Source organism: Phalaenopsis equestris, unplaced genomic scaffold, assembly GCF_001263595.1.
Source record: "Phalaenopsis equestris unplaced genomic scaffold, ASM126359v1 Scaffold000152, whole genome shotgun sequence".
In the NCBI taxonomy this organism is placed as follows: Eukaryota; Viridiplantae; Streptophyta; class Magnoliopsida; order Asparagales; family Orchidaceae; genus Phalaenopsis; species Phalaenopsis equestris.
The window spans coordinates 980,952-1,005,927 of NW_018164594.1; the positions used below are offsets into that span (position 1 = coordinate 980,952).

Below are 24,976 nucleotides of genomic sequence, written 5' to 3' on the forward strand. Positions count from 1 at the left end.
ACTTTCGAGTAGAAGTGTCACTTCAAGATCTAGACAGTGCACTGCATACAAAATCATATAATCATCAACTTATTCAATTGAATTTGCTTTAAGTTATTTTATTTTATTCTTTTTTGTGTTCATGGGTGGGGTGAGTTGTTGTTTTCCTTTTCTAAGAAACCTTAGATTTTATTTTTTTTTTTTTTTTTTGTGCGAGTTGCAAGGGCGTGTTGCTTCTTGCCTTATTCTGCATTTTTGATTTAGTTGGAATAAAAGTTTCCTAGGAGGTTTATATTATATATATATATGAACACCAACTCTCTGCTACATTAGAAGAGGAAAAGGCCAACAAAGTAATAGTCCAGAACCAACAGAATTGGTGGCTTCAATCAGCAAATATTGGGTTTATTATAATATCTTTTCGCGAAGAATCCTGGCAAGCGCTCTCGCCTGAGGCGAATCAGGATCCCCCCTCACCTTGGCCGCCCGCCACATCTCTTCAGCCCGCAGCAGTGCATCATCCACCGTCTCCCTCACCAACAAAATCTCCTTCTCGTCGCCCCCATGGTTCGCCCTTTGGATAATCGGTTTCCGCGCGGCCACAATCTCCACCTTCAACTGTGGCGACGACTTCTGCTTTTCGTGGTATTTTCGGTAGTCTCCCGCTTCAGAGTTGCTTTCCTCCTCATCCAGCCGTTGCCTCCCTGTCTCACCTTTATTGAGGCTGTTCAGTAGTGGTCTGCCATCCCATCCCAAACAGAAGAAATCATTGCTGTTGGACAGAGGGCGTGTGGAGGACCACGAGAGGGTAGTGCCCGCCGGCCGGGAGAGTACACGCTTGGTGAGCATTCGAAGAGCAACAGTGAACTGCATCGCTTTCGTTCTTCTTCCCTACCGCGGTTCGAAGTTCCTGTGGGCGAGCGGCGAGTGTGGTTTATAGATCTGGATGGTGCCTACTGTCAGCACACGTGAGCACAATGGAAGATGCGCGAGACTTCCCTGCTTCGGTAGAAGGGTCGAGGGGAGAATAAAAAGACCATGTGTAGACCCGGTTCGTAAACACTACTACGACCGTTGGTATCGGTCCATGTAGATCTGTCTATGCAGGGTTTATCCACTCGCGAGGGGGCAACTACTGAAAGGGACGGGTGACCTCACTCACCTTCTATCTGCTCTCACACTCCACTTAAGTTATTTCTTCTGGTTCACTCTCGGTTTCTTTCACCTCGGCCTGCTCTGCCTCTCTTTCTCTCTACGGGCGAAATGGAGAGGAAATCTGTGGTGGAGGCGGGGCCGAGTTCCAACAAGGAACGTCGGCGGCCGGGGCCCTGGCCGCCGAGGATCGAGCCCTTCGTCTCGAAGAAGGATCACCATCCCCTTGAGCTCAAATCGTGGGCTAACAGGACGGGTTTCAACCACAATTTCTCCGGTGAGAGTGCATTAAGCAGCATCATAGACGAGGGAGGGGATGATGCGGCACCGGCAGCAATACCCCCACCACCGCCGCCAACCCCTCGGAAGATCTGTGGGATTGGATCTGGAGAAGGGCATTGGTCGACGCCTTGGGAACGGAGCGGCCACCAAGGTCGAGCTGGAGCCGAGTTTGGGGCAGAGAAGGGCTAGTGCTGATATCAATCCGGTGACGGATCCGGATTCGGAGCGTGCTGGTTCGAAGGATGTTGGGAGAAGGTTAGATAAGGAGAAGAGGAAGATTGGTATTGAGCCGGAATTTGGTTGGAAGGAAGAGGGCAGAGGGTTGGGGAATGATCTGTCGGTGACAGGGAAGGGCGAGGGTATAAATGGAGCCGAGCGCGGGAATGGGGAGCGTGCTATGGCCATGGGATCGGGGGATGGAGTGCCGAAAAAAGATGAAGTGGAGATTGACTTGCTAGCGGATCCTCTGGAGCCACAGACGAGGCCTCCGTTTAAATCCGGGCTTCTGTGCGAACTCATGGAAAATCCGGGTTTTGGTTAGTATATATATATATATATATATAATTTATTTCAGTTGAGATTTATATTTTGGTTTGTAGCATTGTCTTGGTTCATATTGTTAATATTCATGCTCGAATTTTTTCTGTGATTATTTTGCAACTTTGTTTTTTAGTTAACCGACTATTATAGGAAACTGTAATGTAGTTTTATATAGTTTTTTTGTTGATGGGGGTATTTTGTTTTGCTAATTAATTAGTGATATACTTTTTAAATGAACAATTATTTTCATGAATCTTTATTAGTAGGTACATAGCTTAGTTCATGTATTTTTTTCTTATGCATATGCTTTGAAGTAGAAAAAATCTCAAGCAAAATTGAAGTAGCATTTAAAGTTATATTAATTTCCTCAGGATTTTATAAATCTGAATTTACCGGATGTATTAGATAGATTTGATAAATCAGAATTTATGGGATTTATTAATTTTTATTTAAGTTAAATCCTGCTTGCAATTAAACCAACCCAAATATGGATTTAAATGGGCGTAGGATTTATCTCTGCACATTTTGGCATTTGGAGGACCTAATGTCAAATACTGCTCCTGCGTAAATCTTATTTAAAACCCGCTACCAAACAACCCCATAAATTAGCGGGGTGTCTGGGATTGAGAAAATCCTTTCATTATAGGCAATTGAAACAAGACGCGGACTTCTTACTAAAGGTTTGTTACCCTTGGAGTTGTCTTTATATCCCCAGGGTTGAAACTTATCAAGTATGAACCTAGTTTTGCTGAACTGATTTGAACTAATTAAAATGCGTGACATAGGTTTTCTTTTATAGACTAATAGTAAAAATATGCATGTTCTAAATGCACATGATTAATATTTTATTTCAAATATTAAATTTTATTTTAATTTGAATGTAAATTTGTATTTCTTAAATTGGGCAAATCATTTGAACTAATATTGAATGAGAAACAACTCATTTTAATTAATATGGATTGAACGTTATCCATCTCTTAACTCGAAATGGGAGGAGCTAGCGGATTTGAAAAAGGATCTTAGAGTGTCTAGGATTGGGCTAGAAGTGTCTCCTAATGCTTTCTTTTTTTTTCCCTTCGTGTTGATTTCAAAAAGACTTGTCATGGTAAGAGAGAAGGGGGAACAAGCACACTTGAAGAGCTCAGAACAGTGAAGAGTTGTATGTTGTGTTCGATAAGGATGAATCGCTCCCGAAAAAGAATGTATGGATTATCTCCCAATTGGTTGGATTGTAAGTATGATGATTTACTTCACAGGCAAGATTTCTGGTTCATGTTCAGGATGGCCTACTTCCACCTTGGAAAAGAATAGAAGACGATTCTAACTCTTCATGCATGCTTCGCTCGAATATAGCCCAGTTGTTATTGCTCCACTCTTGCAATTGGGTGGTTGCAATTACAGGTTGAATGTCTAATTGTCCAGACCGTAATGATAGTATCATTTGCCTAAGCCGTTAGCTTACTTTTTCTAAGGAATGAGGAAAAGGACCAAAGCATGCCACTGAGAAGAGGAGGTAAGATGAGCCGCTGGTCAGATCTAGTTAAGTTAGATAAGATTGGCTTGTTACAGTTCCATAATTAGAAAATTGTAGATTGCTACAATCCTGGGAGGACACTGCTATACAGTTTGGGTATAATGAGGGTGACATTATGGTGTGGGCGACACTTAACACAAAAGAGTTGGGGTACAAAACAAATTTCGAGAGAAATGAGAAGATGTAGTATAATATTGTTAGGCCAATAAGTTCACCAATCTCGATGTTTGTCTTAAGAGAATAATGCGCTAAAAAAGAAAAAAGGACAGTTCAAACGTGATTTTCTTAGATTCCCTTTTCCGCACTTATAGATCTTTCTTTTAAGTTTGTCACTAAAGAGAGGAAAGGAAAGAACAAATCTAAGAAAATACAAAACAAACAAAAAAATAGAGAAATTAATAAATGTAAAGGAAAACAAAATTATAAACTACAAAATATATGAGAGAGGATGATGTGTCATAGAAATATGCGGAAAATATGGAGCATCCGTGTCATTACATTTTTGTCTGCATATATAATGAACAATAGAATATGTTGTATAATGATTGTGGAAGGTTCTAGAGGCAAAATCAGTTCAATTATCTACTAACGACCTAGATGTCGTGGTTGTTATAAAATAGTGGTTGTGATGTACTAAGCAAATATGAAGCCATTGTATTGGTAGAAGTGTTGTGTTGTATTTAAGTATTATTAACCCCTGCAAAGTTAATGGATCTGACAAGAACAATCAACTTGGAGCAAAGCATGTTAGATTGCAATTTGAATAATGCTTTGGTGAAGATGTCACTCGGCTATTCTTGAGTGGCAATATAATGAACTTGGAGCTGTTTGGACATAATTTGACCCCGAATAAAATGATAGTCAATCTCGATATGTTTTGTTCGAGCATGAAAACCTGAGTTGTAGGCGAGTGCCTTAGCTAAATTATTATTGTATTATAAGGTAGTTGATTGAGGGGGAGCAGTTCTAAATTCTATGAGAAAACGACATAGTCATAAGATATCATAAGTATCGATAACTAGTGCACAATATTCAGCTTTTGTAGAGGGCCGGACATCAACATGCAATCCATGCAAAAATTGTGTTGCCCAAAAATGAGCTAAAACCACTTGTAGATTTACAGTTACCCAAGCCACTAGTTGAAACTGAGTTCAAATATGTGTGAAGTGTAAAGTTATCAGGCTGAATGAAGTGACCAAAATGAACGGTTCCTTTTAGTTATCGAAGAAGGCATTTGAGTAACTAAAAATTATAGATTTATAGATTGTGAGTATTTTGGCAAAGTTGGTTTACAACAAATGAGATATTCGATGTGTTGATGGTAAGATATTGCAATAAACTTTTGATTTGCCTATATAGCATTGGGTTAGCAAATGGGCTCTCTAGGATAGTATGTGATTGCTTCTTAGAAGCTTGGGGAGTAGTGATTGGTTTGCATCTAGTCACTTAAGTAGTTTATAGAAGTTGGAGTAGATAATGTTGTTAGCTAAGAAAAATATGGTCTGTAGCATGAGTAATTTCAATGCCCAGAAGCAGGATACCAGGTGAAATCTAGAGTTTAATTTTGTAATGTGAATCAATATACCTTTGAATTATCATCAATTATGAGAATATCATGTAAGTATATGGGCGTAAAGATATTAGTGTTGTACCGATGAGAGATGAGAAGTGATAGGTCTACCTTGCTGAAGTTAAAGCTATAGTGGATGAAGAATTTTAAGAGGGTGACAAACCTGTAAGGCTAGCAAGTAGGATAATGAGAGTTTTGTACCTAATGATATATATTTAGTTTTTGAATTCGTTTCTGCTTTGGAACGAGTGAGAATGAGATGTTGAGGAGGAGGGATAGAGAGTTATGGTTAGTTGGTGGGCGGGATAGGAGGGTATCAGGTGATATCCAAGTGAGAGGAAGAAGATAACTGAGAGTTTGATTAGTGAGTGGAGGGGGTTGTGTGCTTAGGGGTGTGAACAAGCGGAGCTTGAGCTTGCCCATAACTTGTTCTTGTTTGGCTCGTTCAAAATTTTTTTTATTCGAAATGTCTCTTGAATAGCAAGTTCATGTTTAGCTTGATTCAAATTTTCTTTTATTCAAATTAGCTGTTGTTCAACCTGAATTTGTTTTTTATTGAGCTGAGCCATTCCTCGAACTCTCATGCTCTTTATATCTGATATTATTAAAGATGAAATAAAATTGAAGAAAGTTTAACAAATTAAATTATATTCACTAAACTTCTAAAAACAAATGATTCTTACTAATATACGAATAATAAGAGAAAAAATATCATCTCACTTCCACTTTCGCTAGCTTCTAAAACTTTTCAGATTGGTAAGCTTTAATGTTGCTTTTAAAGAGCATTTTTAATTCGAAAATTTCTGATTTGAGACTAATACTTAGGGGGAAAGGAAGAAGATCACTGAGAGTTTGATTAGTGAGTGGAGGGGGTTGTGTGCTTAGGGGTGTGAACAAGCGGAGCTTGAGCTTGCCCATAACTTGTTCGTGTTTGGCTCGTTCAAAATTTTTTTTATTCGAAATTTCTCTTGAATAGCAAGTTCATGTTTAGCTTGATTCAAATTTTCTTTTATTCAAATTAGCTGTTGTTCAACCTGAATTTGTTTTCCATTGAGCTGAGTCATTCCTCGAGCTCTCATGCTTTTTATATATGATATTATTAAAGATGAAATAAAATTAAAGAAAGTTTAACAAATTAAATTATATTTACTAAACTTCTAAAAACAAATGATTCTTACTAATATACGAATAATAAGAGAAAAAATATCATCTCACTTCTAGCTTCTAAAACTTTTCAGATTGGTAAGCTTTAATGTTGCATTTAAAGAGCATTTTTAATTTGAAAATTTCTGGTTTGAGACTAATACTTAGGGGGAAAGGCTGAATGGGGCCGCGGGGGTGCGGGAAAATTCTAGGAAACTTAGATAAGGTAGGTTGGGTGGGACCATGGGTGTGCGTGAAAATTTAGAAACATTTACACACATACCACCCAATTCTTATGTATGTGCATATCTAATTCTTAAATCCTAATGCCAAATCTCATAGGGAGGGGCGGGGCAGCTGGAGTGCAGGACATTTACATATTTATCACCCAATTCTTATATATTGCAAATACCCAAAAAATTTTAGAGGCATTTACATACAGATCACCTAATTATATACTTAATACATAAATGTAGAAAGACTTCTTGGGGAACTTACATACATACCGCCAAATTCTTATGTATTTACATATTTGATTCCTAAAATGTATTTTTTACATATATACCGACTAAATCTTTGACATCCCTATGTGTGCTAATCCATACCATGAGATGAAGCCTTAGGTTGAGAGAGTTGATGGGAGGTTGGTGTGAGGAGAGGAGGATAATAATTGAATTATGGATGACCAAGAGATTTGGTAGGTGCTTGAGATACATATGGGAAGGAATGTTCATCGAAGACCACATTATGTGAGAATGTGTTTCCCATTGAATGGGCATAACACTTATAACCTTTTCATAGAGACGAGTAACATAGGCAGTATAATAACCGAATAAAAAAGAAATAATTAATTAAAAATAAAACTTTTATCTATGGGATGAGTCGAGTAGATGGATCGGCTCAAACACTATCTCGACTATTTTGTGATAAAGGTCGAGCGGCCCAATTGAACAAACAGAGAAATGACAATACAAAAGTTGAGAGTGAGGAGAGAAAGAGGCAGAGTGAAGAAGAGAAGTGAAAGAGATAGAGGTAATGCAAAACTAGCCGAAGTGCACACAAGAGATAAAGCCAAGAAAGAAATTACATGCATTTAGGGCACATGCTCGTGAGGTGAAGATGATGCAGCCAAGGAGTTCCTGCGCGTAAAGGAAGGAGGATGTGCTGAACTACCTGCTTGCAGTGTTGACGCCACTACAGACGTGGAAGTGCAGGAGATGAGTAAGAGTAAGTGCCCGTGCTTCTTGCGTGAGGGAGAAGGAAGATTACGGCTTGCGACAGTATTGCTTACACACGAACTGAGAGAGGTATAGGGGCAATGTGAATCCTAGTCGTTCGGTGCGGTTGTTTGCGACATGAAGTAGACAAGGTTTGTGTGAGTCTTATATGTGAACAAAAGAAGAGAACGAGGATGACATAGGTGAGGGAGGCGAATGACGGAGCTGCACGCGCGAGGTAGTTTGAGCGCATGACCCTTATTTTCAGGAATAATTGTTTTGAGCCGAGCCAATTTAAAGGGTTAGGGTTCATTGTTTTTGTTTTCGAATTTAATTATTATAAGTGATTTTTATTTAAATATTAATATAAGATTATTTTTTTTTTGGTCAGGAAATTGGATATAGAAGAAATTCTGATTGGAAAGTTAGGAGAGCAATCAAGGTAAGGGTCATATTTCTTTAATTTTTCAGAGTAAATTTCAAAATTTAAGTAGTATTAATAATAGATATTTTTTGTGAGCAATAATTAGGAAAATTAATTAAAAGAATTCAAGGGGATCGTTGACTTAGTGGAATATTAGAGAGATAAGATCTAATTATGTGTCTCATTTTTTTAAAAAAATAAATATATATATATATACATACATACATACATACTTGCGTCTGCGTCGTTCTTCTATTTCGACGCTCGCCTCTCCCTGCCCGACAGCTTCGGTTCGTCTGCGTATTGGTGACCTCGCAGCAGGAGTAAGCCGACAACCTTCCAGCAGGTGGATCTCCTTGCTCAGATGATGCTCCCTTCTTCTTTGGTTGAACATGACAAAGCCTCCTATGCCCACGTGGTGGGTAACCCTCAGCTGGAGTCGGCTGTTGCCTTCCCCTCAAGCTATAAAGATTGTCGAGATGATATAGATGATTACCCTTTTGTTAAGAACGAAAGTAAGAAATGTTGGAAAACAACAATATTTTTCTCTGACTTAGAAATTTCAACCCTGACATAGTAATTCAAGTTTGCTCTTATTGAAAAATTTCAGTGGGGGCAACCACCTATGGAGATTATTAAAAAGATAGTTGATGATCTTAAGCTAGTAGACAAGTGAAAAGTAAGACTCATGGATGGAAGACATGTGTTGATTTAACTTACCGTGACCAAAGACTACACCTGGATTTTCTCCAAGAAATATTTTAATATTGCAAACAAGTAAATGAAGTTACTTAAGCGGTCTCTTGATTTCGAGCCAAATCATGAAACTCCCACTGTACCGGTATGATTTAGTCTATCTGGTCTCAAGTTGCACTTTTTTCATCATCAAGTTCTCTACTTTATTGGGGTCATTCTTGGGGATTCTATGAAACTATATCTACCCACTTTCAATCTAACCAGACCTTCTGTGACCATAATACTTGTGGAAAAACATATTACTTTACTTGATGTTACTGAAGTCTGGTTGGGCACAACTCATAATGGATATTGACAACAAATCATTATGGAACACATACCTTCTTATTGTAATTATTGTAAGATGTTTGGGCATACCCTTGATAAATGCCACAAGCTCAATCCTAATTTGAAATCTAAGGTTCAAGTGAATAAGGATGGGTCTAACCCCATTGTTCTGGACATATCTGTTCCACCTGGGGAGGATACCACCACAAGACAGGAGATGTCTGTTGCCCCTATGGACCCCCTGACACTACTGTTACTGTTACTGCAATTGATGTGATGCTAGATGGCTCTGTTGGACAGCCTACACCTTCAAACCCTATTAAAAACAATACTGAAGGACTATTATCTACAAATGATAGTTTTCAGACTGATAAGTAGGAGAACCTCACATGTCTCCATCTTCAGGAAGTATCTGGTGTAGAGCTAACTCATACTTCACATTTACTTGAACCTATTGTGGGTACAACAATTGGTAATTATTTTGCTATAGCTCTACCACCTCATCAGACTCATTCTTCAGATGAGAAATGACAGGTTTACACTTCCAGGAGGAAGAAGAAGAATAAAGATCTACTTGAGCTCAGGAATCGCTCACACTTCCAGGAGGAAGAAGAAGAATAAAGATCTACTTGAGCTCAGGAATCTTATGAATGATACTTTGGTTACTTCGGGTAATGATATGCACCTTACCAATTTGTTAGCTAGATCCCTTCTGAGAACTAGAGGTAGAGACATGAATAAATTGGGATGACCCTCACTTTTTCTGCGTCCTGATGGTTTTGGGCTTTTTTGATTTTTATATGTACCCTTTCTTTTTTTGAGTTTTTTGTGTGTTGTACCGTGTGGGTTGAGTGTCTTTTTTTGGACCCACTCATACAATCTATCTGTATCTTTTTCTCTTTATTATATTAGTCATTGGGTTATATATATATATATACTTATTAATGTTAGGTATTGTTGCAATAATAAAAGCTTTTAATGAGAACGAGACCAAGATAAGCAGACAAGTTGAGGTGAGTAATTATTTTCTTAAGTTACAGTAATATTTCTTGTTTTTAAATACATTCTTACCTACAATCTCTCTCTATTTTGCATTATAACAATGAAATTAATCACCAATGATTCTTTATATCATTAGTCATGAAGTATGTATGTTAATTAATACCGTGTTAATAGTTGCATAATAGTTTATTTTAAGAAGATTTCAGATTATTGCACCACTCAAATATTCTAATAGAGATATATATGTTAGCTTATTGCATGACCAGATGTATATGCCATATTTTTACTTGACATTTAAAATGCTAGTGAATGTGCATCTATCAGATTATCGCATTACATTAGATTTTAATAGAGTTGCATTATTTTTAGTGGATAAATACAAGTTCTCTCATAGAAAAGTAATGTCTTGAAGAATGAAATGAAAATATTATATATATGGATGTTTGTATATGCATACAAGAGAAGTTAGCCCTCAGATAAGGGATGTCATCATACTCGCTCAGGTAGATGTTATCCTACCTTTCTAGATAATTGTGATATTTAGATCGCTAATTGCTGTGTTGATGAGAAAATATTGGCAAACGGCGGTAGACACATTTTCACTTTATACAATTGTGTAAATTAAATCACGATCCGTTGTGTTGACGACATAATATTAGTTATGGTTGTGTTAGGTTATATTCTGACAATATTCCCGAGACAGATGTAAATGATAAAATTATATAGTATAATAAAGTTAAAAAATAAAAAATTTGAAGTCGTTAAAGTTAATGCATATCGATGTTTATGTTATTTCTATTGAGTAAATGTTATGGACACACAACTTAAATTGTTATAAGGTTTTTTATAGTGAATTATTAAAGATCAACTTGTATTTTGTTATCTTTTTCATGTATTACTGTAGTTCGGAAGTGTGATTGTTCAAATGAATTTTTTCAGATAACTCGTTAGATTATTTTAATATTTTTTTAAAGCTTAAGCTTTTGAATAAGATGAATATTAGTGAAAATAATGCATACACAGGACGAGGACAATAACCTAAAAGGTAACTTTTTAATTGATCAATTTAATTGCTTCATTTAGTGGCTCTTTCAAGTAATGTGTATTTAAGCTGTTTGTGATTGAAATAAAATTATAGAAAACTTAATTTAACCTAATTTCACCGTTTGATCGACTATTCTTACCTTATTTAATTTTAAGTTCCGGGCCAGATCATGACAGGAAGACAAAGCAAGTAGAGCAAGGGTGGAAGGGGAACCGAGACCCATGTTCCCTGGTTTTGAAGAATATGAAACTCCATCATAGCTTGTTGTTGGAAAGCATTTTTGGCAGCTTGGGTGTAACAAGTAGGATCAATAGAGTTTTGTAGCTGATGAGAGAGGTTTAGTTTCTTTGAGTTGATTTGAGGTGTCTTATTTTGAAGGAAACGAGGATGGGATGCTGAGGAGGGACAGTGGGTTGTGGTGAGGCAGTGGGCAGGATAGGAGGGGATTGGGAGATTTCCAAACAAGATGAAGAAAACTGAGAGTTTAGCGAGTAGAGGTGTTTTGTGTGCTGGTCCAAACCATGTGATGAAGCGATAGGTTGAGAGAATTGATGGAATACAAGTGTGAGGAGAAGAGGATTATAATTGACTTTTGGAGGATCAACAATATGAATAGGTGCTTGAGATACTTACGTGAAGAAACACTCATCAATCACTGCATGATGAGAGAATGAATTTCCCTGTGAGTGGGCTATAACACTTTTAGTGTTGATTCGAGAGGAGTAAGCTAGGAAGGCAGAGAGTAGAGCAAGGGGCAAGTTTTTGAGGAGCATGAGCTTGCAGCCACATACAACATATGGGAATAGGTTGGGGGACGTTGATGTAAAAGTTCATAAGAAGATGCTAGTTTGGGAGTTTTGGAGGGCATTCGGTTAATGAGATAGGTTTCCATGAAGATAGTATCCACCCATAGGGTATGTAGAAGATGAGCGCCATGGGGGAGTGTATGGGTTGCCTCAATGAGGCCGCGTTGTTAGCGTTCAACACTCTATTTTATTCCAGGGGGTAGGGGCACAAGAACTTGTGGAGAATGCCATTTTCAGAGTGGAAATTATTGAGAGAGCTGTTGTATTCACCGCCGCCATCAGAGCATGACATATTTTGATAAAGATATTAAATTGAGTGGCAACCTTTCCTGTAGAGTACATGCATTTATGAATATTTTTAGATTTATTAAGCATTGGAAGCACCCAACATAATTGAGAGGAATCATCAATGAATAAAATATAGCTTCTATAGACTTGAATTGAAATAATTAGGAGCATACCCATACACCGAGTGAATAAGTTCAATGGGTTGACACATGCTGTTTGAGAAGGGCTGCATAAGGTTTTTTGTACTATTACAACTTTTATAACGGTAAATATAGAATATGCAAACATTAGAATGCATTATGTAGAGACTGGAAGGTTCTAAGGACAATCAATTCAGTTATCAACTAACGATTCCAATGTTGTGATTGTTATGAACTTGTGGCTGTGATGAGCTGAGCAAATACAAAGTTATTGTATTGGCTGATGTGTCGAGTTGTATTTAGGTGTAATTATAAACTAGTTTAGCTTTGTGCTCAATGATTTTTTGCCCATCCTAAAGATTGATGGAACACTTTGAAATTTGTGCTGATTTTGAGATTCATGCTGCTTCTTGATTGATGACATCTACTAGGTTTGTTTTTGTAACACAACCACAACTATTTTTGTTGTTTTAATGATGTGATGCTTGCCATTAAATAGGAGAGAATGATACATTATTTTTCAGAAAATTCTACCCAACGAGTCTGATTTAGTCTCTTGTATTTTTCTTGACATTTGAATGCCTTATTTTGCAGCGTTTAAATGACTATTTGTTTGAAGGAGATTATGCCAGTTGTTTGAAATCTCAAAATAATCTGTTTTGTAATGTTGTGAGTGCTAAAGATGGGAACTGCAGTGCTATCTTTTTCTCAAATTTGCTGCGACTGTCTATGTCTGCAGGTCGGCTGTTTTTATATGGTATCCAACACTACCTTTCACTGGCTGGTTCACTTATATTTATACCTCTGATCATGGTTCCCGCCATGGGTGGAAATGATGTAAGCTTTCTTTCTTTGGCCGTTTTTAAGTCTGTGAAACGCTGAAAATGACTTCAGTCTGCATGTTATTCTTCATGTTGGTAGGGGGAAACTGCGAACGTAATTTCGACTGTACTACTAGTGTCCGGTTTTACAACCATAATGCACTCATTTTTTGGTACTAGGCTTCCATTGGTTCAGGGAAGTTCATTTGTATATTTGGCTCCTGCTTTGGTTATCATTAATTCTGAAGAATATCGAAACCTCAGCGATAACGTAAGTCTGATTGTGATGCCATCATTTTTTCTGTTTTCCTTCCATATTTCAATATTAATTTGATTCATTAAAATTTGTGCTCTAATAGACCTGATGTTTATTGCACTGAACATGCAAACAAATCCATGCACAAACAATATTATCAGTTATGTATTTACACTGTTGAAGTTACTTTCAATATCAATAGATTCACAGTGCCTTCTCTATCCATCTGTTAATGCACAACAGAGCTTGGAATTTTTTTATATATTCCACCCAACCAGAAAATTTAAATTTAAATGCCAAATTGTGAATGTTACCTACTTTTTATCCTTTGTGTAAATTTTGGAACTAAATATGATGTTATAGAAATTTTTTTTCTGGCATTTATAAAGGCCTTCTATGTTGTTAAACATTAAATTTGGGCTGGTAGCATTGTTGGTGGTTGAACTATTGAAATTCAAGAGTTTGAATTTTATGAGCTTCTTTTTTATACAGGGTAATGCTTAGTGAATCAACTTATTCATTCTAATCATCATTGTTTTATTTAAGTTAGTAGAGTTTGGTTGCTTGAAATGTTAAACTTACTCTTCTTAATTCCATGAGACTAATTTTTTCTACTCATTTAAGGGGTGTATTTTCTACATATCATTGCACTTGTTAAAATCATTTAAGTTTATTTTTAATTATAAAATTTTCTAATATAATATTTTCTTTGTTTATTCTTTCTAGTTTTGTCACACATTCATCATACAATATTTTTTTTTCATGCTCAAAATGGTTATGAATGGCTTTTTTACAATCTAATGTTTGGATTCACCGCACATTGATGATCTAGTTGCACTTTTATAAGATTCAGTTTAAGTTTCCTTGGTATCTTATTATTTTATAATACTATTGAGATGTTTTTTCTTTTTAAGCATCCAATGTTAATTCCTGAATTCATGTTCTTGTGTGTATCCATTTTCTTCTGAAAATTAAATCTATAAGTTATATCCTTTTTTCTCTTCTTTATAATAGATCACATCTAGGTACAAGTATTAACTTTTTATCATATTTATTGATAATTATAAATATCAAACATAACTTTTCTTAATTGATCTTAGTCCAACAATGTTGGGTTCTTAGTTATACCCAGATCTTCTTTGTATCAATTCATGTCAGGCACAGAGTAGGAATCTTTGAAGTCCAACAGACTTAATAGAAAAATTCTCCGTTTGAGAAGCCCCCCCCCCCCCCCCCCCCCGGCATCCTCTATTTTTGTGCCTCGAGAATTCCATTTTCCATTTTACATATTTACAAAATGTTTCTTTCTTATAAATGTAGAAATTCAAGCACATTATGAGGGAACTACAAGGGGCAATCATTGTTGGTTCCATTTTTCAAGCCGTATTGGGCTATAGTGGACTTATGTCACTTATTCTGAGGTACTTATCTGTAGCTCTATGATTCTTCATTGATCAGATGAGTTTTATGTACATAATAACGTTAGAAACTATTTCCCTAGTTGCCACTTCTTATTTTTCACAGTTTAACTTGGCAGTGCTTTGGTCACTATTAACTCTACTGATAAACGTTAAATTAAATAGAGCAAACATAAGGTTTAAGAACTTCTTTGACAACTTATTTTAAAGTTATTCTACATATTTTATGTGAACCTCACCAAACACTTCATAGATGGCTGCAGAACAAGCATAATGGATGATATACTCGATTAGGTTTTAAATAATTAGAGTTGCTCAGCTGATAAATTTTGGCAGATTTGTAATTTAATTAATTGATGCTGTTTTTGCACGTGTGTTGGGCTCTCAGAAGGGCTGTGTTTGCCGTAGAGGCAATGAGCAATGGGTCAATGTAAAAACTTGCAAAGGGTGTTAGCTGGCTATTGTTTATAATTAAAAAAATATTTATTTAAAAGCGCCCATTTATGAGGTTCTCATCCAACCCATTTTTTTAAGTTTTACATACGTACCACTCAATTCTTATGTATTTACATATCTAACACTTAAACTTTAATTTTTTGCATACTTGCCACCTTTTGTATGCATGAAACGGTGTATTTAGGGTAACTGTTTGCTGTGAAGATTGGTCTAGGTCTTCTTGTGCCCTGTTGTTTTTCAGGCCTCTTGAGAGCAAATGAGTTTTATACATTCTTAAGCAAGCTTATACGGGCCTTAAATGGCCGGTCTTGCAAACATCCATGGGTGTAGTCTGGCCATAGTTCTGTTTACCTCAAGGCTTTTTTAAGCGAGATTTCAGCAAGATGGGTTTCTCCTTTGATAGTGCGCACGGGAGCAATGCATGCCATATCAATCAAAATGTCCTTGTATGCTTGTACATGCGTGTTTTCCATGAGTCTAAATCATACTTCATTAGGGTTTTATTCTCTTTAATTACGTGTTGTCTGTATTTTATGTAAGTTTCTATATAATGTTATTTTTTAATTTTTTTTTGTTTTATGTTTTCATCAATTATGCTTGTTCTCGTAAGCAATTTTATTGTTACGTTAATACCCAATCTTTATATGGCTTTTTTCGGAAGAAGATTCTTATTTTTTCTAACTTCATACTATATGGTGATGAGATCAGAAATTTTTCACAATTGAAATTTACATGCATTCCACACAAGTCCTACATACTTATGTATTTAACACTTAAAAGTTTGATATTTACATTAATAACACTTTGGTGCGATAAACCAATGCATGAAAATGTGCTTTCACCTTTAAAAAATTAGTAATAGTGATATTTTCTAGTGGTACTAACGATTTGAGTGTTATTCATATAAATATGAAGTTTTAGGTGGCAGATATGTAAATTCACATGAATATGTGGCACATAAAATAAGTTTGATGGGGGACAAAAATTGAATGTTACTTTGAAAAAATGTCAAATAGGCATGAGTATATGAATATATTTTTATTAAATAATCCGCTGTTATGCACCCGTGTCACAATAACTGAAATAATTGCATATGCTCAAACAAATTGCTCGCACTCAAAATGCAACAGAAACCAATGGCTGTATTTATCTCTTAGAATCAGGCAACTTAAACTATCTTATTTTTATAATACTATCCCAAAAATGTTTTGGTAATCTACTCCTTGATGAGGTACATTTTTATCATGCCAAAAGTATTTTGGTAAAATACTCCTTGATGACATACATTTAGGTGGCTTTTTATTACTGTGCAGGTGGTTAAATCCAGTTGTAGTTGCTCCTTCTGTTGCTGCTGTAGGCTTGGCATTTTTCAGCTATGGTTTCCCTCAGGCGGGTTCTTGTGTAGGAATAAGCATCCCTCTAATTTTATTGATTCTTATTTTCACACTGGTAAGATATTGCATAGCATTTAAATCAGAATCTTACTTCGATGCATACTTTGCTGTATCATGACACTTTTTTGTCCATATTTTGTCAATTGCAGTACCTTCGCAAAATTTCAATCTTTGGACATCACATTTTCCTAGTTTATGCGGTATTTACTTAACTTCCTGTTTATATATATAGATATTTTGGGAACTTTACATATGGAGCACACAATTCTTATGTATTTACATATCTCAGCCCTTTACTTTCATATTTGCATTGAACTTCGGGGCTTTTAACCTATTTCACTTTTAAAAAGTCATAATAGTGATATGTTTGATGTGATATTAAAGATTTGAGTGTTGTGTATGAATAAGAAAGTTTAGGTGTGAGATATGTAAATACATTACAATTGTGTGCTATTTAAATGTACCCTTTTTATTTCCTCTGGGCATCTGAAAGTCATGATTCATGTACTTCCTGTTTAGAAATGGATTGGTGTTAATAATTTTACTATGACTGAAAATGTAATTTTGTTTTTGTTTTTTGTTTTTTTTTTCACTTTTATGTGTGATTTACTAGCAGGTTCCCATTTGTGTCGCCATTGTCTGGGCTTATGCATTCTTTTTGACTGCTGGTGGAGCTTATAACTATAAAAACTGCAACTCAAATATACCCACCTCAAATATCTTGTCAGATACTTGCAGAAAACATGCACTTACCATGAAACGTTGCCGCACCGATGCTTCTGTTGCATGGGAGACAGCTGCTTGGGTTAGGATTCCTTATCCATTCCAATGGGGGGCGCCTACGTTCAGCTTCAGAACGTCCATGATTATGTCAATTGTATCAATAGTTGCATCTGTTGATTCAGTGAGTGACATCTAGAAACAAGTACCTTTACTCTTTTTTATCTGGTGTGTTTTAGTAGTCTATAGATTTTTTATTTTAAAGGTGGCAATTACATTTAGGACATTTACATACATACCATGCTATTCTATTTATTTCCGTATCTAACATCTTAATTTTACATTTTACATTTATATCACTCATAGCTTTTATATCACATCAAGAAAGCTGCTATTTTAGCTTTTAAAAAGTGAAATACACTATTTCATATATAGATAAGGTGGTATGTATATAAAAATTGAAGTATAGATGTTAGATATATAAATTCATAGGAATTAAGTGGTATGTGTTGATATGCATATTCGGTTTAGGAAACCGTGGGTCCGCTATTACATTTAAGGAGGAGAAATTATTCTCCATAAATTATCTATTATTGTGTTTTTATTTATTTATTTCTTGTTATGATGATTTGAATTTCCCTTCACTTGTATGAGGGTTATTAATCTAAGTTGTATATATATTTGTTATTTGTTTAACGAGAAAGTGAGAGAGTTTTCCCTCTAAATTCTTCATGGTATCAGAGCAAGAGAAGAAACCCTGCATCTTCCTTCAGCCACCAGAATCCTCCATGTAGCCTGTAGGACCGTCTCGACTCCTTGCTCCATGCTCCCTCTCTCTGCCAGATCGCAATCGCCAACCATACTTCCGTAGACTTGCGTTGCCTTAGACAAGCTTTGGTCCTTTTGTTTCCAGTATACCCTTGCGACTTTCTGGACATTTGCTCGTGACTTGTGTTTTCTTATGCAGAGTAGTCCTCCGTCGCTTTCTTGTTCCGCACAAGCGCTCACACCTCATGCTATTTTCGTGTAGAGACGTCTGTAGAAATAGGCGATTTTCTCGGATGGAAATCACAAATTAGGTCTGTCTGACCTCTAGTTTTTTATAGCAGAGATTGCAGTTCTGGGATACAAGACTTTATTTTTCTAGTGGAAATCAATTCCACCCAGCTAGGCCAAACTCTCTATCTCTCTCTCTGGAGTGGAAATCGTATGCTCCTTACCACTTGAATTTCCTCTTTGGGGGAAATCCAAGACTTGTGCGCATTACAACCATGTCTGGCCCATCTTTGTAGTGGAATAGTTTGTTCGCGACATACAGTTTCTAGTGCAAATCTTGTGTCAGCGACAAGCCAATTTCTCTTTAGTAGAAATTTTGTGTCAGCAACAGACAGTTTCTTTTTCTGGTGGAAATTCTATGTTGATGATAGATAGTTTCTCTCTTCAGTGGAAATCCATATGATGACTAAATACAATTTGAAATCTACTTCCTCTCTAAAAGTTATGTTTGAACCTGAACCTTTGATGTTTGGTTTTGTAGCTCTAGAGTCTATTCTTGCATCACCAATCACAAACTATTTGACAAAAAATTCCTTCAATAGTCTCAATCTGTGTTCATGCACATCTTTGATAAAGAAAAAGTGATAATTTCACTAAAGAAATTTCTGCGCCTGAAGTCACTAATTCTAGACATCAGAAATGAAAGATTGAAGATCACATAGTCATGTCACGATTTATCAACTCCATGAATACGGAGATTGGAGAAAAATTCTTCCTAGACAAAACGACAAGAAAATCTTGGATGTCGTAAGAGAAACTTATTCAAGTATTGACAACACCTCTGAATTGTTTAATATTAAAACTAGATGACATGAACTGAGGAAGATTTAGTTGAATTGTACTCAATATTTCAATATTCTCTCCAAATATTGACTCCAATTAGATATGTATGAAACATACACATGGAGATGCTCATAAAACTATGCCCTTTACAAAATCATTGTTGAACAGAAGAGAGCTATCAATTTCTTTCTAGGACTCAATAAGGACCTAGATGAAGTGAAAGGAAGAATCATGGGAACCAAATCTTTTCCCTCACTTCTTGAAGACTTTTCAGAATTATGAAGGGTAGAGAGTAGGAAGAAACTCATGATGTCAGGTAATCGCAATACATAAAATGTTGACAACTCAATTTTATACACTCACAAATCATCACAAAACAACAAATCAAAGTGGAATAGATCGTGGTGTGAATATTGCAAAAAACTTATTCATTTGAAGAAGTGTTGGAAAATTTATGAAAAACCTGCAGATTGAAAGCCTAATAAAGTCAAAGGTGATGAGGGAAATCGAGCAAACACAACATCAAGGAAGACAAGCCTCATGAATATAGTCCATTCAACAGTGAACAACTTGAAGCTCTCCAAAGGGATGATATTCCAAATCTCTTACTTGCATTCTAGCACATCAAGATAGTCTTCTATCTTCACTTGTTGCTCTCAATAAGATGAACCAACTTTTGGATAGTGGACTATGGAGCATCTGATCATATGACATGTGATATCACTGCTTTACAATCATTTCATTCCTGCAAACGCCATACTATAATTAGACTATAGACGACTCCTTTTCATCTATGGAAAGAAATGAAAGTGTGAAACTCAGAAATGATCTTATTTTTCAATCTGTGCTTTATGTTCTTAAACTTCACTGCAATTTATCGTCTATCAGTAAACTCATTCGTGACATGAATTTTGTTACTAAATTCTATCATAATTTGTGTGAATTTCAGGCGATGGACTCGAAGAAGGTGATTTACAGTGCTGATATTTATCGTGGACTTTAGCTGTTCACTATGTCTTCCACTTCAAAAGAACCATCATATCATTCAAAATTCTTTAAGTCAAGTCTTGTATGTAAGTCTGTTTTGTATGAGAGTCAAGTTATGTTATGACATTTTCGCCTTAGGTATCCTAACTTTTATTATATTGAAAAGTTATATCTACATTTATTTATTAATAAAAATCCTAGTTCTAATTAATGTGAAACGCTACAAATTGTTAAACATGACAAGTGTACTCAGGCCTAAAATACAAATTAACACATATCTTCTCCATGGTTCACAGTGATATCTGGGGGCTCTAAAAAAATAAAATAATATAAATGCGATTAGGTGGTTTGCCATTTTCATTGATGACCACACTAGAATCATTTAGACCTTTCTCATGAAGGAAAAAAATTGAAGCTGCTAGCATATTTGCAACATTCCACAATATGATCTTCACTCAATTTCATAACAAAATTCAAATTCTGAAAACTAATAATTTTAAAAACTACTGCAATAGCACTCCTAGACTTCATCTATCCAAAAATGATATCATTAATGTAAGTTCTTATTTTGACAAACTCCAAGAAAATGGTGTGACTGAGAGAATTAACAGACATCTCCTCGAAGTGACTTGATCAATTCTATTCACTAACAATGTACCCAAACATTTCAAGGGTGATGCAATTCTCACATCCACCTATCTCATAAATAGGATGCCCGACAGAGTGTTGTACTTTAATAAACCTCTCAACACATAAAATCTTATCCACATAATCAGATAGAATGCCCGACAGAGTGCTATACTTTAATAAATCTCTCAACACTCATAAAATCCTATCCACGTAGTCAGTCATTCACTTCTAACCTACTACAAAAAATTTTGTTTGAATCTCTTTTGTTCATCTACATCAACCTATTATGACCAAACTAGATCCCAGGTCAATTAAATACATCTTTGTGGGCTACTTTTCAAATAGAAATGATTTAAATAATACTCTAAAGAAACACAAATTTTACAATTAGACGGATGCCACCTCCTTTAAAAATAAACCATAAATCTCAAACTTACATCTCTTATCCTTGATGAAGTCACTCTTGTCCACTATCACAAATTAACTTGAAATGAAATCTATTACTACACTAAATCATCTCATAACTCTCACCAAGAATGAAGATCTCAGAGTGTTATACCATTAAGAAAAAAATCCAGGGGCATGTAAGGAACAATATACAAAATCAGGAATACAAATCACCAAAATTAACTTTCACACATCCCATGAATTCATAAAGATGTTGGATCCAAACATCATGAATACCAAGAGGAAGGAGCACAAGAATACACAAAATAACCGATAGAAGAATTTGTGACATAAAATAACCGATAGAAGAATTTGTAACATGAAAATTTTTTGAATAGAACCCAAGATAATTCTTATTGATGCAAAGAGAGATATAAATATTCATTGCATGATCTACTAGTAAGGAAACAAATAAAAACTGAATAAAGGGAAAAAGAAAAGTAAATAAAAGAAAATCAAAGCAATTAATACAAAAGTTGGCATATTAATATTCTAATATTCTAATACTCCACCTTAAGCTGAAATATAAATGTCAGGCATGTTCAACCTGCCGAGGATGGTTCTTTGTGAGAATATCTGTAAGCTGGCCACTAGATGATACAAACGGAACCCAAATTTTTTCGGACTCTATCTTTTCCTTAACGAAGTGACAGTCAATCTCAATATACTTGGTGCAATGCAGGACCGAGTTATGAGCAATGCTAATGACAGCCTTGTTATTACAGAGAAACTATAGGGGAGTAGAGACTTTCATACGTAGTTTGTGGAGCGAGATGCGTAACCAGAGAGCTTCACAAATTCACAAGGACTTGGACCAAAATTCAACTTCCGCACTCCACTGAACAGCTACAAACTACTTGCTTTTCCACGTGAGCAAGTTTGCCCACAAAAATGAGCAGTAACCCGAGGTAGTCGCCGATCATGGACTGATCCGACCCAATCTGCATCTGTGTAAACATCAATGGAATAAGAAGTGGTGCAAAAAAAAAAAAAATAAACTTGAGCCTTGTGTGCCTTTTAAATAGTGGAGAATCTGATAGATTGCTTGGAGGTGGTACTCATAGGGATCATGAATGAATTGACAGACTATCCCATCTGTATGGCATATGCGTGACATGTATTGGCAAGGTAGATGAGTTTAACCACCAGACACTGGTAGTGAGTCTTTTTTACAGGAACTTTATTGGGAACATGAAGTTTTTTATTGGGATCCATTGGGACAGTCAGTAGTTTGCACAGGAATGATTGTTCTATGTCAAAAGACTAATCACATATTTTCGCTGAGACAGACAAATGCCCTAAGATGATCGAACAACTTCTATGCCTAAGAAGTACCAGAGAGATCCCTAGGCTTTCATTTCAAAGGAAGCAACAAGAGTGCCATTCAGAGACTCCAATGTTGATAAATCATTACCTGTGAGAACAATATTGTCAACATTGACAAAAAGGATAACTACCTGGCCGCTGGAGGAATGCAGGAAGAAGAGTATGATTCGATTGAGTTTGAGTGAATCCATGACTTACCTTCACCTTTCTGAATTTCTCGAACCATGACCGTGGTGATTGCTTCAATCCATAAAGGGATTTTTGCAATCTACATACTTGTCCCTGAGAGGCAGTGGAGTCAATAGCCTGAGGAAGAGTCATGTATGACTTATCTGTAAGATCGTCAATCAAGAACACATTCTTGACATCAAGCTAGGATAAAGGCCAATACAGATTCACTGCAAATGATAAAAAGACCCAAATGATGTTTAATTTAGCAAACGAAGCAAATGTCTTCTCATATTCAATTCCGTAGGTTCGTGAGTATCCTTTGGTGACTAACCATGTCTTGTTATATTCAAATGGTCCATCAGATTTAAATCCATCGGCATCCCATTGCTTTCTTGTCCTGAGGAAGATCAACAATGTCCTAAGTATGGTTTCACTGAAGGACATTCATCTCCTTTATGACGACAATTTTTTAGGCTGCGTCTGCTAAGACAGCGCCTCAATAGTAGATGGAAGTTAATGATATGTTAGAGCGGTAGCAAAAGCTCTGTAGGTTTGCGATAATCTGCAAAGAGTGACATAGTTTGGCAAAGGATAGAGAGAGTCTATTTGATTGCATACCTTACTAGAGGAACTAACTTCCTAGTGTTAGGGATGTCGTCCAAAGGGGATTCAGGGTTCAGTAAGGGGTTAGCAAGTAGGCGCATCCAAATGAGTGTGTTCAGTGTAGACATAGAGAGTGGGAGAATGTGCTGGTGGGATTAAAGGAATAGAGGGCTCCTTGGTGGTAGGAAAGGTGGGTGGAACCATAGGAACAGAGCGTTCCTTGATGGTAGGTGACGTGGGGTGAACATCCACAGGGGTAGGGTGGGGAACAGTGTCCAAGAACTCTAGCTCCTTTTCACTGGAGGCTGAGTTAGAAAAGTAACACTTTCAAAAAAGGGGACATCAACACTCACATAGACCTTCTTTGTGGCAGGTTCAAGACACCGATACCTTAATTGAATGGCAGAGTATCTGAAGAAAACACATTTTATGGATATGAGATTAAGTATATTTTGAGTTGGGGTCGTGTTCCGAACAATGGCCGTGCATTCAAAAATTTTGGGATCGAAATAGAGAAGACTCGATTGTTAGGAAAACACGATCTCAAGACGACTAATGGAGTGCGAAAGTTGTAAATTTTTTAGGAAACTCCATTGATGAGATAAGTATTGGTAAGAATGATATCATTTCAAAAACGTTTTAGGTTATTAGAAAGAAACATAATAAACAAGTAACATCGAAGAGATGTCGGTTTTTCCTCTCATTTATTCCATTTTGCTAAGGAGTATCGGCGTATGAGCTATGATGAAGGATGCTCTTATTAATAATTCTTCTATATAGAGTTAAAAAAATCATGATCATTGTCAGTCCGAAGGACTTGAATAAGAGTTTTGAATTGGGTCAAAATAAAAGTGTGAAAATTTTTGAAAGTCACAGTAACTTCAGATTTATCATTTAAAATATAGACCCACATCATCCAAGTGTAGTCATCTATCAAAGTAAGGAACCACTGTTTATTTTTTGTAGCAAGGAGTGTAAGTGAGTTCACATAAGTCATTCTGAATAAAAGAAAAATGAGCGGAAGATGTGTTATTGTGTGTTGGAGAAGAAACACGATGTTGTCAAGTTTCACATTTGAAATTAGAATGATTTTTATTAGTAAACTTCAACGAATACAATTGTTTTAGATACTGAAAACTAGGATGATCCAAACATTAGTTTAACAACATAATAGGATATTCAATGAACTGAGATAAACTGCAGCTACTAAGTGGAGTGTCATCTTTCTCCGTGTCTTGGAAGAAATAGAGTCCGTCTACCCGCTTAGCAGTTCCAATTATAATCCCCGAATGACGATCCTAAAAGGCAGACATCAGAGGAAAATGAGCAATGCAATTAATGTCATATGTTTACTTACTGACAGATAAAATGTTGCACTTCAACAGAGGTATATGAAATATAGATTCCAGAGTTAGACTAGTTGTTAAAACAACAGACCCTTTATGGACAATGGAATTGTGGAACCCATTAGCAATTTTAACAGTATCTTTCCCTGAGCAAAAAATAGTATGTCAGGAAGGCTTGAGAGCTTCCAGTAATGTGGTCCGTGGCACCTGAATCAATCCATAGACTAGAAGAGGCAAAATTAGTGAGTGTCATAGGATTGGTACCTTGACGAACGTTGGAGGTTGACTGGTTGAAAGAGAATAGACTGGATCCAAGCAGCTTGATTAAGTGCTTGTTGATCTCATTTTTAGTGAGGTCTAGTCTTCCTCTTAGGGTTTAGGATCTAGCCTTAGGGACCTCCCTTCGACTATCTTAGA

At 36.2% G+C, this 24,976-nt stretch overlaps 2 protein-coding genes across 4 annotated transcripts in view; one reads left to right on the top strand and one right to left on the bottom strand.

Moving 5' to 3' along the window:
* Positions 1 to 328: 328 nt before the first annotated feature.
* LOC110021923 lies at positions 329 to 873 on the bottom strand. Its single transcript, XM_020720647.1, has one exon. It carries the CDS (start codon positions 850 to 852, stop codon positions 388 to 390), a length of 465 nt encoding a protein of 154 aa, XP_020576306.1. The 5' UTR covers positions 853 to 873; the 3' UTR covers positions 329 to 387.
* An 8-nt stretch (positions 874 to 881) lies between these two features.
* Positions 882 to 24,976, top strand: part of LOC110021922 (nucleobase-ascorbate transporter 11) — a 37,375-nt gene continuing 13,280 nt past the window's right edge. For 2 of the 3 annotated variants that reach the window (XM_020720644.1, XM_020720645.1), the window contains exons 1-7: positions 889 to 1,949; positions 12,885 to 12,982; positions 13,067 to 13,237; positions 14,543 to 14,643; positions 16,410 to 16,545; positions 16,640 to 16,690; positions 17,107 to 17,394. In XM_020720644.1, the coding sequence (XP_020576303.1) occupies positions 1,448 to 1,949; positions 12,885 to 12,982; positions 13,067 to 13,237; positions 14,543 to 14,643; positions 16,410 to 16,545; positions 16,640 to 16,690; positions 17,107 to 17,394 (1,347 nt within the window). In that variant the 5' untranslated portion in view covers positions 889 to 1,447. Of the gene's footprint in view, positions 1,950 to 12,884; positions 12,983 to 13,066; positions 13,238 to 14,542; positions 14,644 to 16,409; positions 16,546 to 16,639; positions 16,691 to 17,106; positions 17,395 to 24,976 lie in introns of all 3 variants that reach the window. The other variant, XM_020720646.1, reaches the window with a different exon arrangement.

Coding starts and splice junctions, on each gene's coding strand:
- LOC110021923 (XM_020720647.1), bottom strand. CDS start 852: ATGCAGTTCACTGTTGCTCTTCGAATGCTCACCAAGCGTGTACTCTCC.